The 13,222-nt window shown below is 38.6% G+C and overlaps 1 protein-coding gene across 3 annotated transcripts in view; it reads right to left on the bottom strand.

Moving 5' to 3' along the window:
• stx17 (syntaxin 17) overlaps window positions 1-13,222 on the bottom strand; it is a 74,921-nt gene that overhangs the window by 44,934 nt on the left and 16,765 nt on the right. For all 3 annotated transcript variants that reach the window (XM_052016504.1, XM_052016503.1, XM_052016506.1), the window contains 2 exons: window positions 10,985-11,148; window positions 3,527-3,592 (listed from right to left, as the gene is read on the bottom strand). In XM_052016504.1, coding sequence (XP_051872464.1) covers window positions 3,527-3,592; window positions 10,985-11,107 — 189 coding nt within the window. In that variant the 5' untranslated portion in view covers window positions 11,108-11,148. The remainder of the gene's footprint in view (window positions 1-3,526; window positions 3,593-10,984; window positions 11,149-13,222) is intronic.

The raw sequence follows: 13,222 nt of genomic DNA, 5'->3' as shown, positions 1-13,222 counted from the left end.
GAGGTTTCCTTGCTGTCTGCCATAGGGAAAATAATCTGCAGAGAGATTTCCCTGCTGTCTGCCACAGGGGTCTTGTAAATCATCTCCTCCTAACAGCCAAAGAGCTGGTCCCCAAATCATCTGTCCATCATGAAGCATCATAGACATGATCTTCACCACACAACAATTCCAAGGGAAATGTGGTAAACAACATCAACTGCCACACATGCCTTTTTCAACCTCATAAAAGCCTCCGAATCCATCAATAGAGAACGATCATGAAGCACCCTTCTTAAATTTGGCTGTCTGCAGAAATTTTTCATCTGGCATCTGCAAGCCATAATCTTAACCAGCAGGCCTGCAACTGACCCAATTTCAGTGCAGACTGGTATTAAGCATAGCTATGTCATTACCCCGACTCTTCTTGCAATTTTCTTCACCCAAATGCTACATCTCACCCCAACTACCTTCCCACTGGAACGGAGCTCATCGTAGAACAATGAGAAACTGTTCAATTTATGTCACCTCCACTGCACGACCAATGTCATCCTAATCTCAGTAGTCAAGATGCAGTATGAATACTATGCTTGTAATTGTGCATGTTTGTAGGCTAAATTTCAAGTCATTATCAAGTTGGCTAATGTAGCACACAAGGGAATGGGTCTTATACTTAACGTACCCAGGGATCTGTTCTGGGACCCTTACTCTTTGTGATTTTTATAAACTACTGGATGAGGAAGTGGAGGGATGGGTTAGTAAGTTTGCGGATGACACGAAGGTTGGATGTGTTGTGGATAGTATAGAGGGCTGTCAGAGGTTACAGCGGGACATAGATAGGATGCAAAGTTGGGCTGAGAAGTGGCAGATGCAGTTCAACCCAGATAAGTGTGAAGTGGTTCATTTTGGTAGGTCAAATATGATGGCAGAGTATAGTATTAATGGTAGGACTCTTGGCAGTGTGGAGGATCAGAGGGATCTTGGGGTCCGAGTCCATAGGACGCTCAAAGCAGCTGCACAGGTTGACACTGTGGTTAAGAAGGCATACGGTGTATTGTCCTTCATCAATTGTGGAATTGAATTTAGGAGCCGAGACATATTGTTGCAGCTACATAGGACCCTGGTCAGACCCCACTTGGAGTACTGTGCTCAGTTCTGGTCGCCTCACTACAGGAAGGATGTGGAAGCCATAGAAAGGGTGCAGAGGAGATTTACAACGATGCTGCCTGGAATGCTGAGCATGCCTTATGAAAGCAGGTTGAGGGAACTTGGCCTTTTCTCCCTGGAGCGACAGAGGATGAGGGGGGACCTGATAGAGGTGTATAAGATGATGAGAGGCATTGATCGGGTGGATAGTCAGAGGCTTTTCCTCAGGGCTGAAATGGTTGCCACAAGAGGACATAGGTTTAAGGTGCTGGGGAGTAGGTATAGATAAGATGTCAGGGTAAGTTTTTTACTCAGAGAGTGGTGAGGGAATGGGCTACTGGCAACAGTGGTGGAAGCAGATACGATAGGGTCTTTTAAGAGACTTTTGGATAGGTACATGGAGCTGAGAAAAATAGAGGGCTATGGGTAAGCCTAGTAATTCCTAAGGTAGGGACATGTTCGGCACAGCTTTGTGGGCCGAAGGGCCTGAATTGTGCTGTAGGTTTTCTATGTTTCTATGTTTTTTATCTGCAAAACAGTTGTCCTCTACCAACCTGCCCCAACTATGCAGCGTCACCCTTTGACATTTACAGTCCACAAGACCCTGGAAAATATGAACCACTTCCCAAATCTCAGGAGCGACCTCTAATCAATGTATGCAAGCAGACATCAATGACAACATTCACCATCTCCTTCAGCCTTTACCTGTGTGAGGAAAAGAGTGAAGATCAAAACTCATACCTAGTAGAAATCTCATGGTTTAATGGACAGCAGTGATCCTTGCCTCCCTTTATGTTAATGAAATGTGGATTATCAACTGCAGGCATATCAAAGCACTGGAGAGATACTATCAATTATGCTTCCCGAAATCTTTCAAATTGAGTTGGCAAGATAAGTGAAAAAATGTCAGCAACCTCTCACAGGACAATATCCCCAGCACTGAGGCCCTAATTACACCCAGTCAGCTCCAATGAGCAAGCCACGTTGTTGTAATATCTGACACCAGACTCCAGAATTGACATTCCAGCTCTAACACACAAGTGATTACCATATGGACAGATGGAAAGATACAAGTAAAAAAAGGGTAACATCCCACAAACCCAGGGGGATCTCTGGTCTGTTATTGTCCAAAATGGAAATAGAGTATTCAGGATGGCATTAAGAACTATTTGTCAAAACACACCTGCATAAATGGCGGAAGAAGCACACCAGCTCCAAAACCAGCCACCCACCTACTCTGTCAAACAGTGTATCGGTGGCAATATGTGCAGGTCCCATTTTGGCCTTATCAGTCACAGAAATGACGTGGAAGCAAGTTATCCTCAATTCTGAGGGCCTGCGTAAGAAAAACTCTTGCTCACTCCAAAGTGAAATCTTTCCATAATGTTCTGATAACTTATGCTTAATTATAAGCTCTAGTAAGTTCAGTCTTCAGACTTAATTTTAGGTTATTTAGGATATCTGGGTTGCCAGTATTTTCCTCAACTATAATGTAAATATTCAATTCAGTATTTATTGAGTACTTGATGTTTCAGTCACTGAATGTATTTAAGCCTGCAGTCAATAGATTTGAGCACTATGAAGATCAAAGCACACAGGGATTAGTTGGGAAAATGGCAATAATGCAAAAGTTCAATCATGGTCCATTGAAAGGTATAAAAGGCACAAGAGACGGTATGGTCTATTCCTGTTCCTATCCCTATGTCTGAAAAATCATTTTTAACAGCTAAATGTGAAAATTCCAAGAGGCATCTGGGACTCAAATTTATTAAACATTTCCTTTAAATAGCTTAAATTTTAATCTGAAAAACCAGATGATAAGACATTTCATATCATAAGAATTTTCAGATTAAAACTTAAACTATTTATAGGAAAGAGAGAAAGGAGGACTTGGCTCTTTTCAAATAAAAATCAACTTAGTACTTAATTGATGTATTTTTTTTCTTTTATTCTAAATAGAATTAATTTAGCTTCAATCATATAATATTAGTGTTCCAGAACTGCCTTGGAAATGACTCAACTCTACTGACCGAGTTTACATTCTGGGAAAGGATTCCTAAATGGCAGATTAAAATGAATATAGGATTCAGTGTTCTACTTTCTAATTAAATAATTGTGCTGCAGAAAATAACAACAGTTTAATCCTTAAATGACCTTAAATAATTTACTTTAGAAGTTGAATAATGTTGGAATGAGGAAGCAATCTATTATCAACTGCACCAAGCATGCTATAAATGAACTTTAAACAAAACCAAACATCTTGATTTCACTTCTCATTAAGGCAAGATAAGGTGCAAACACACAAACCCATATCTAGCAGAGAAAGTTCTTCACCATGGCCTTCAATCATTTTCAGCATATGGTATATTACAACCTGGAAAGAAAGTATACAAACAGCATCTACCTGCACAGTACGGCTTGCGTTGATGTGTTCCTGGTGCAGCTTGTCCCACTGACCCCATCGTTGGTACTGTAATGCATATTGAAGAGACATATCAGGGTTCTATTCTGAAGAAAAGAAATATAACCTAACAACACTAATACTGTTTAAGAATAACAATTTTCAATTTTCTGCAATTCACTAATTTATCTTTATTATATTCAGAAAGTGTACAATCAAGTGTGCATTTCAAATGCTACACAATCAAAAATGTATCATTGAAAAAATATCAGAATACATTTCATAATCATTATCTCATATTATAATTTAAGAGTATGGCCATTAGAGTTAAATATTAGATGTTTCTAATGTTGGGTACAATTAACATGAATATCTGCACAAAATCAAACTGCAAACTCATGACTTGAATACAATTTTTTGTTTGAGTGTTTAATGGATATACTAATTAAGTGAATTATTAACTAAGGTGGTCTGAGTAAACTTTTTGTGTACATTGTTATATTATAACTGTATTAGACTATTGTCCATCAAAGCAACTGGAACTGCATTTCAACGTGATACATCAGAAATTTTAGTGTTCCATGATGAATCATAATAGCAATACACCATACCAAAATTGGAAAATTAGTTTCTACATGAACAGTTGACAATAGCCACACAAGATCTCTACATTGGCTGAATTATTTCTATTTTAGATTTGTCCAGCATTCTCTTGTCAGCTAAATAGTTGCAGTTAAATTAAAAAAACATAAGTTTCCATCCATATTTCAAATATGGATGGAAACTTATTCCCAATTTTCAAATATAGGGGCAACTCACTGTTAATTATCTGATAAAATAATTGATTTATAAATCCACACTCTTTCAGATACAAGTTTCAGGCAGTAAACATATACTAAATAAATTGCTCATAATGTTTACAACACTAACAGTGACTTAGAAAGGATAGGTCCTACAAAAGGTGGGTCTATCGACTTCTTAGAGGTTATGGAGACTGAGAAATCGATGTTCAACATTTGGAACTTTCATCACCAGATATTGCACTGTTTTTTCAGAGGGCATATTTCAAAAGGCCTCAGACATCACACTCATTGGCCTAGATTTTACTGTGTGAAGCCCACTGCCTGTACTCACAATTCCAATAAATATAATGTCAACTGGATGCATTGGTAGGATACACAGAGAGTCCAGCATTGGAGCGCAACCAGGAAGTTGATGGCAGAGCTTAGACAACATGGTCAGGACTTCTGCATTCACACAGGAATCCCAAAATATGCAGGTGTGAATAAATGCCAATAGTTCTGTGTGTAACTGCTAGCAAAATAAAAACAGTAAAAATCATTCAGAAAATAATTTATAACCCAAAAATGAAATCTTGAGAAGGATTCAGAATGGGTAGAATGAGTCAACTAAGAATATGTTGTCCCTCAATTTTTAAATGGCATAACTGCAGATTTTAAAAGTATCCATACATAAATATTCTACTGCTTTAAAGTACAACTTACTACACTGATGATTTAGATTTTTGTTTAAAAGGAAATGTGAAAGTGAAATTGAAAATGAGAGATGTATCTTCTGGAAGACTACCTGCTCTGCCTACCAAAAATAGTGATTTTGACATTGTATGTGACATTTTTCAGCAATATTGTCATTCTATACAAATTCAGTTAAGGTACAAGGGATCTGACGTGTGTGGGCAAACGGGATCCAAAATTGGCTTGGTGATAGGAGGCTGAGGGTACTGGTAGATAGGTGTTTTACTGACTGGAAGTCAGTGACAAGTAGTGTACCTTTGTTGTTTGTAATACAGGTTCTCCCCAAGTTACAGCAGGTTTCTTTTCCTGAAAACTGTTCATAACCCGAACAATTGGCAAGTTGGCAACACAGCCACAAACCAAGTTGCCACATGGCAGAAGATGACTGCAGCCCCACAGCAGCCAGCAAATCCATCCTGTTGATTTCCCAAATGCTCATTTGTATGTATGAGCTGTACATAATTGGATGCATGCAAGTGGGGAGGACCTGTATATACTGTATAAATGACTTGGATGAGAATGTAGGTGGTCTGATTAGTAAGTTTGTAGAGGACATGGAATTTGGTGGAGTCATAGATACTAAGGATTCAATGGGATAGATCAACTAGGTTTATAAAATTGTGAGGGGCATAAATAGGATAGATAGTCAGGGCAGGGGAGTTTGGAACTAGGGGGCATAGGCTTGAGTTAAGAGGAAAGAAATGTAAAGGAGATCTGAGGGGTAAGTGTTTCATTCAAAGGGTGATGATTATCTGGAATGAGCTGCCAGAGAAGATGGTTGGGGCAGAAACAATTAGTATGTGTAAAAAGGCATTTGAAAGGTACTTAGATTGGAAGGGTGTAGAGGGGTATGGGCCTTATGCAGGCAAATTGGATTAGCGCAGATAGGTAACATGGTCAGCATGGATGAGGTGGGCTTAAAGGGCCCATTTCTGTGCTGTACGATTCTGTGATTCAGTCATTTTAATTTATTAGCAGCTAATGCAAGGGATTCAGAGTGGAACTGCCACAGTTGAGCTACTAAAATCAAACTAAGTTCAGGAATAGCCAGCAAGTCTCGAACTTTCTCAGAGATTCACAAGTGGTGTACAGGGCCAATGGGATCCAGCAGATTACATTAGTGTAAACTGAAATCCTTCACTTGCAACAATCCTAAGCATCAAAGACATGTTACAAGCATTAAATAATAGGTTAATCATTACAGCTGTATCGACCATTAAATTAACAACAGCCCATTTGCAGTAGCAAAATTATGTAATTGAAAGAGTATTTAGGAAAATAAATTGATTAAATTGTTTATTGCAATTTCAGGAAGGCAATAAAATCTAAGGAAACCAATCCAAAAAAGAATTAAACATAAATATTATAACAATTTTTAAAATCTTTGAGATGCTGATTAACTAGCTGTGCATTACGAACCTTTTTCCGACATTTATTTATAAATTGTTAGTTATAACAGGGGACAGGTATTTGACGTATTTAAATAACATTTTTCATCTGACATTTTGGTATCTTAACAGAGGTAACCTATTTTAATCATTGCTTTACATTCTTCAATAACAAGGATTAAAGAATAGTTGCAGCTTAGTTGTTATAAATAAATTAATCATAACATAATTCGACAAATTTCAGTAGATGACAGAGGAGAATGATGCATATCTATGGAAGCTACACAATTTCAAGCCATCACACACAAAATTTAAATCCTCAAACAGAAAAGTTTAAATACAAATGGCAGGTCTCTATACGATAAAGCAATGGCCCAATTTTTGCAGGACCCATACAAAAAGTGTCAACTGCAGGTAGTCCAGCTATCTCACAGTTCCAATAACCCAGGTTCAATTCTGATCTCCAATATTGTCTGTATGAAGACTGTATTGGTTTTCTCCTAGACCTTCAGTTTCTCCATCATTCCAAAGACATGGAGGTTGTTAGGTTAAATGGCTACTGTAAATTACCAGTGATTAGATCAGCTGGATGAGCAGCCAATCAAATCACAGAATTCTCATCTCCAGCACACCAGAATGCAAAAACACTATTTTTTAAATTAGCTTTTTATACGTCGTACAAACCGCAAAATGTAAGTGGACAAGGTGGCAGTTGAAATATCATAAACATTTTTTTTAAAATTAAATTTTAACATCTCTTTATATTATAAATAATTACATGAGGGAATAATTACAAAATAAATTGGTATTTCAAGGCCAGATATTTTTCAACAAAGTAATTATACCTTAGTTTATCCTTAAAGTTATTTATAACACGTGACAAAGTATAATATTTTAGGGCATCAGAGTGGGAATAGTTTATAAATAGTCTAAATTAACGTCAGTTCAAGAGATACCTCTTGATTACAAAGGAGATGCTTATGGAAGTGCACTAAATCACCAACTGCAACTTTGAAATTTCTGTATTGAAGCACTCATTCACAAAGTGTGAAGTCACTGCCAATTTAATGTGTTATTGACAGTAGATACCAGAAGTTCACTGTGAAGACTACCACAAAATACACACCATAGGATACAAATATCAAACACAAAATTAAAATAAATATTTATATTGAAAATTAATATTGGCTATATTTTAGTGAACCTGGGCCACATCAATGGCACTTCTTTGGATCAGAAACCAAATGACAAATCTACAATACCATACATTTAACAATTTCAGAAACATACAGACCTACATGCTTTTTCTTAGAATAATTCAGTCCTGTAGTGTCCAAGACTTACAATCTTACAACAGTAGGTGCAATTTAGGTATACGTCATTGACTTTAATCCTCAAGTTGATCAAAACTAGCAGACCCTTTTGGTATCTGCAGATAGCTCAGTTGTTCAATACAATCACAGAAGAGTCTGCATCTAAATTATACCATAGTTTACAATTTACAATAGTCGAGATATGGATGATTACAAAGGGCTGGTAGTTTTTGTTTTTTCCAGGTAAGTGCTTTAAATACCTTTGATTATTTAGAACAAACCTTTGTAATTTTCTTGATCAGACATAAAAATTATAAATAAGATTGATAAAAGAGGTCACTTTAATGTTGTATTTTATATGCTTGCAAAAAAAAGCACTAAACTGAAAAAAAATCAGAAAATGCTGGACAAACTCAGCAAGTCAGGCAGCATTTGTGGAAAGAGAAACAGTCAATGTTTCAGGTCTGCAAACCTTTGTTTTTCCAGCATTTTCTATTTTTGTTTCAGATTTCCAGCATCAAGGGTTTTTCTTTGATTTTCAAAATCACTAAGTTACCTGATTTATCACTTTTTAAAATGAGAAACGTCCCTCAATTTAAATACTATTCGTAAAATTAAATGAAATGGCAAGCCTCATGGCACAGCACACCACCAAGTTTGAAGATACAGGGAGAAGACAATGAATGGTACAGAGAAACAGTTGGCACTTTAGATCCTTAAGCACATTCTCCATATCTCAAATCAATTAAACCAACTTTTATCCTATCATATAGTATGCATGGAACATTTCAAATGACCAATATCACAGATATGTGGTGAAGAGAGTTTCAAATCTCCACAGACCAGTCTGAAAAATGGTTGTCTGAATTCATTTTCAAAAGGCCTAGCTCTAATTTTAAGATTATGCCTTTCCCATCATAGAGCATAGAACAGTACAGCACAGGAACAGGACCTTCAGCCTACAATGGCTGTGCTGACTATGATGCCATCCAAACTAATCCTATCTGCCTACATATGATCTATATCCCTTCATTCCATGCCTGTTCATATGCCTGTTTTAAATGCCTTCTTAAACATTGCTATCATATCTGCATCCACCACTTCTCTTGGCAGTGCATTCCCTGTGTAAAAACATTTGCCTTGTAAATCTCCTTCCCTCAATGGAAATATTCATGTTGTATCTATCCCTTTCATATGATTTTTAACACCTTGATTGAAGGGAAATCTAATCATCTAAAATAAAGAAATCCCCGCCAATCATCTTTTTATTATTTAAGTTTCAGGAAGTGAGCATTGTCGGCAAGGTCAGAATTTATTACCTTATTCTAGTTGCCCCTAAGGGGGTGGGGTACCACTCTCTTGGCCTGCTGCAGTTCTTGTAGTGAAGGTATTCCCACAATGCTGCAGTTTGGGTGTCCCAAGATTTAGGCCTAATGACCATGAAAGAATGGTAATATATTTCCAAGTTAAGATGGTACCTGAATTGGAGAGGAATCTGCAGGTGGAGGTGTTCTCATGTACCTGCTGCCCATGTCCTGCTGGTTGGTTGGAAGTGTGGTGTGGAGGTGCCATCAGTGCAAGTAATGGCAGTACATTTTGTCGGTGGCACATGGTGCATTGATAGCGGAGTTTTCTGAGTTTTGTTGGAGCTGGATTCAACCAGGCAATTGGACAGTATTCTATCTTGTTCATCGCCCTAAAATCTGCTCCACCACTTTGTGAAATCATAGCTGATCTCAACTCTGCATTCCTCTCTACATACAGTATCCTTTCACCACCCACTCCCCTATTTTTCAAGTATCTGTCTACCTCTTGACAAACCTTGTATATAGTAGCCTTGGAGTGTCAGGTAGTAAGTTGCTCTTGACAGAATACCCACTCTCTGACCTGTGGTGGATGCCCAGGGGCTGGGATGTAGTAACTATTTATTTGTCTGGTCCACTTGTCCTTCTGCTGATCCTCCAGAATGTTGATGGTGGGAGACTCAACAATGGTAATTCCACTGGGTGTTGGTTAGATTCTCTTATCAGTGCTCAGTGATCAGTGCTGACACTTTTGTGGTGCACATGTTACTTGCAACTTATCAGCCCATGCAACCATACATCTACACTTCTGATCTTATGGTGAAGTAGCTGAAGATGGTTGGATCTAGGACACAATTAGTATATGAATTAGCAGGAGTGGGCCACATAGCCCCTAAAGGCTGCTCCACCACTTTGTGAGACCATAGCTGATCTCAACTCTGCATTCCTGTCTACATACAGTATCTTGTCACCTCCACCCCTCCCCCCTTGCTTTTCAAGTATCTGTCTACCTCTGCCTTAAAAATATTCAAAGACAGCTTCCACCACATTTTGATGAAGTGAGCTCCAAAAACTTATGAACTCTGAGAGAAATAAAAATGTTTCATTTCTGCTTTAAACAGGTGTCTCCCTATTTTAAAACAGTAAACTTAAGTTCTAAATCTCCCACATCCTCTCCCTATTCACCCTCTGTCATGATCCCTCAGGATTTTGTACTTTTCAATCAAGTTTCCTCTCACTCTTTTAAATTCAAACAGATACAAGCCTAACCTGTCCAACCTTTCCCACATCAGACTATCAGCCCATTCCAGGTCTGAGATACTACCCTGAGAAACTTATGTGATGGATGCCCTGGGGCTGGGATGATTGATGTACAAAAAACATCTTTCTTTGTGACTCCAGCCACTGATGTGTTTTTGCCCATTGACTTCAATACTATCATGATGCCATACACAGTTAATTGCTGCCTTGATGCCAGTCACTCTCACGTCACCTCTGGAATTCAGCTTTTTGGTCCAAGTTTGGACTCAAGACTATGATGAAGCCTGGAGCCGAGTGGTCCTGTCAAAACCCAAACTGGGCATCAGTGAGCAGGTTGCTGGTGTGTAAGGGTTGCTGAATAGCACCTTCCTTGACATCTTTCATCACTTTTCTGATGACAAAAAGTAAAATGATTGGATGGCATTTGGCTGAACTTAATTTGTCTTTTTTATGGAAGGAATAAACTTGATCAATCAATAAATCCAATCAATCATCATTTAACCTATTTTAATTTTAAGTTTAGCACATTTTACACCATTTCATAACTATTCAGTGTGTGTTTTTGATTTTGAAGTAGATTCATTAATATTCCATTACCAAAAAAACGTACCACTGAAAGAAAATATGTATAGCATGAAAGCATTTGTATAAATCCACAAACCTTCTCAATATTTATCTGGTGCTTATGCAACCGTTCCAAGTCTGTTGGGATTGCAACTTTAACAAACTTCTGGATAGTTGGTTCCAACCGTCGATATCTCAATTTTGCAGGACCTTCTGCCATGCTGTTTCCAAACAACAATTTGGTTGAAGACACATCAGGACCTTAATTCAAAATTAAAAACATGGGTTCAACAGTAGTCACTGATACACCAGGATTTTTCACAAACTCTACCTTTCATCATAAAATTAAGGGTCCAGCAGGTAAATTGGTGTCAAATGACGATCTTTGCAATGGTGCAAAAAGCTTATTTGACAGATTTTCAAGTTACTGGATTCTAAACATACCTCATTTCTAGCAGGAAATGTCACTTTCCATTCAGCCAAAACGTGTTTATAGTCATCACCTCAAATATAGATGTCAAATAAAAGCAAGCTTGTCTAAACTCATTTGCAAAATTCTAAATTGCAAAAATTAGTGGGAAGTTAGAGGATTGGGAAGCTTTTAAAAACCAAAATAAGGCAACTAAAAAAGCAATAAGGGAAGAAAAGATGAAATAAGAAGGTAAGCTAGCCAATAATATAAAAGAGGATACCAAAACTTTTTCAAAAATATAAAGAGTAAAAAAAAATCGGACATCAGTGGAAAATGACAACAGAGAGGTAGTAAAGGGAAACAAAGTAATGGCAGATGAACTGAATAAGTACTTTGCGTCAGCCTTAACTGTAGAAGATACCAGCAACATGCCAGAAATTTGAGAGAGTCAGGGGGCAGAAGTGAGTGTAGTCACTATCATGAAGGAGAAGGTGCTTGGGAAGCTGAAAGGTCTAAAGGTGGATAAGTCACCTGGACCAGATGGACTACACTCCAGGGTTCTGAAAGAGGTAGCTGAAGAGATTGTGGCATAAGTAATGATCTTTCAAGAATCACCAGATTCAGGAATGGTTCCAGAGGACCTGAAAAGTGCAAATGTCACTCCACTCTTTAAGAAGGGAGGGAAGCAAAATATAGGAAGTTATAGGCCAGTTAGCCTGACTTTAGTGGTTGGTAGAATGTTAGAGTCCATTATTAAGGATGAGGTTTACGGGAACTTGGAAGCACATGATAAGATAGGCCAAAGTCAGCATGGTTTCCTTAAGGGATCTTGCCTGACAATTTTGTTGGAATTCTTTGAGGAAGTAACAGGCAGGATGGACAGACAAGAGTCGGTGGATATTGTTTACTTGGATTTTCAGTTGGCTTTTCACAAGGTGCCGCACACGAGGCTGCTAAACAAGATAGGAGCCCATCGTATTACAGGAAAGGTACTAGCATGGATAGAAGATTGGCTGACTGGCAAAAGACAAAGAGTAGGAATAAAGGGGGCCTTTTCTGGTTGGCTGCCAGTGACTCGTGGTGTTCCGCAGGGGTCAGTGTTGAGTCCACTGTTTTTACTTTTCACATTATATGTTAATTATCTGGATGACGGAATTGATAGCTTTGTGGCCAAATTTGCAGATGATACACAGATAGATGGAGGGGCAGGTAGTGTTGAAGAAGTAGGGAGTCTGCAGAAGGACTTGGACAGGTTGGGAGAATGGGCAAAGAAGTGGCAGATGGAATATAGCGTAGGGAAGTGTGTGGTCATGCACTTTGGTAGAAGGAATAAAGGCTTAGACTATTTTCTAAACGGGGAACAAACTCAGAAATCAGAGGTATAAAGGGACTTGGGAATCCTAGTGTAGGATTCGCTGAAGGTTAGGGAATTTGGTTGAGCTGGTAGTAAGGAAGGCAAATGCAATGCTAGCATTCATTTTGAGAGGACTAGAATATAAAAACAAGGATGTAATGTTAAGGCTTTATAAGGCATTGGTCAGACCACACTTGGAGTATTTTGAGCAGTTTTGAGCCCCACATCCAAGGAAGGATGCAGTTGGCGTTGGAGAGGGTCCAGTGGAGGTTCACGAGAATGATCCCATGTATGAAGAGGTTAACGTATGAGGAGCGTTTGATGGCTCTGGGCCTGTACTCGCTGGAGTTAAAAGGATGAGCGGGGATAGCGGTTAGCGTGACACTATTACAGTGCCAGCGACCTGGGTTCAATTCCGGCCACTGTCTGTAAGGAGTTTGTACGTTCTCCCCACGTCTGCGTGGGTTTCCTCCGGGTGCTCCGGTTTCTTCCCACATTCCAAAGATGTACAGGTTAGGAAGTTGTGGGCATGCTATGTTGGCGCCAGAAGCATGGCGACACTTGCAGGC

This window comes from Pristis pectinata, chromosome 5, assembly GCF_009764475.1.
Source record: "Pristis pectinata isolate sPriPec2 chromosome 5, sPriPec2.1.pri, whole genome shotgun sequence".
NCBI classification, from domain to species: domain Eukaryota; kingdom Metazoa; phylum Chordata; class Chondrichthyes; order Rhinopristiformes; family Pristidae; genus Pristis; species Pristis pectinata.
Note: the sequence above shows the minus strand (reverse complement) of the source record. Positions and strands in the feature narration are given on the sequence as shown.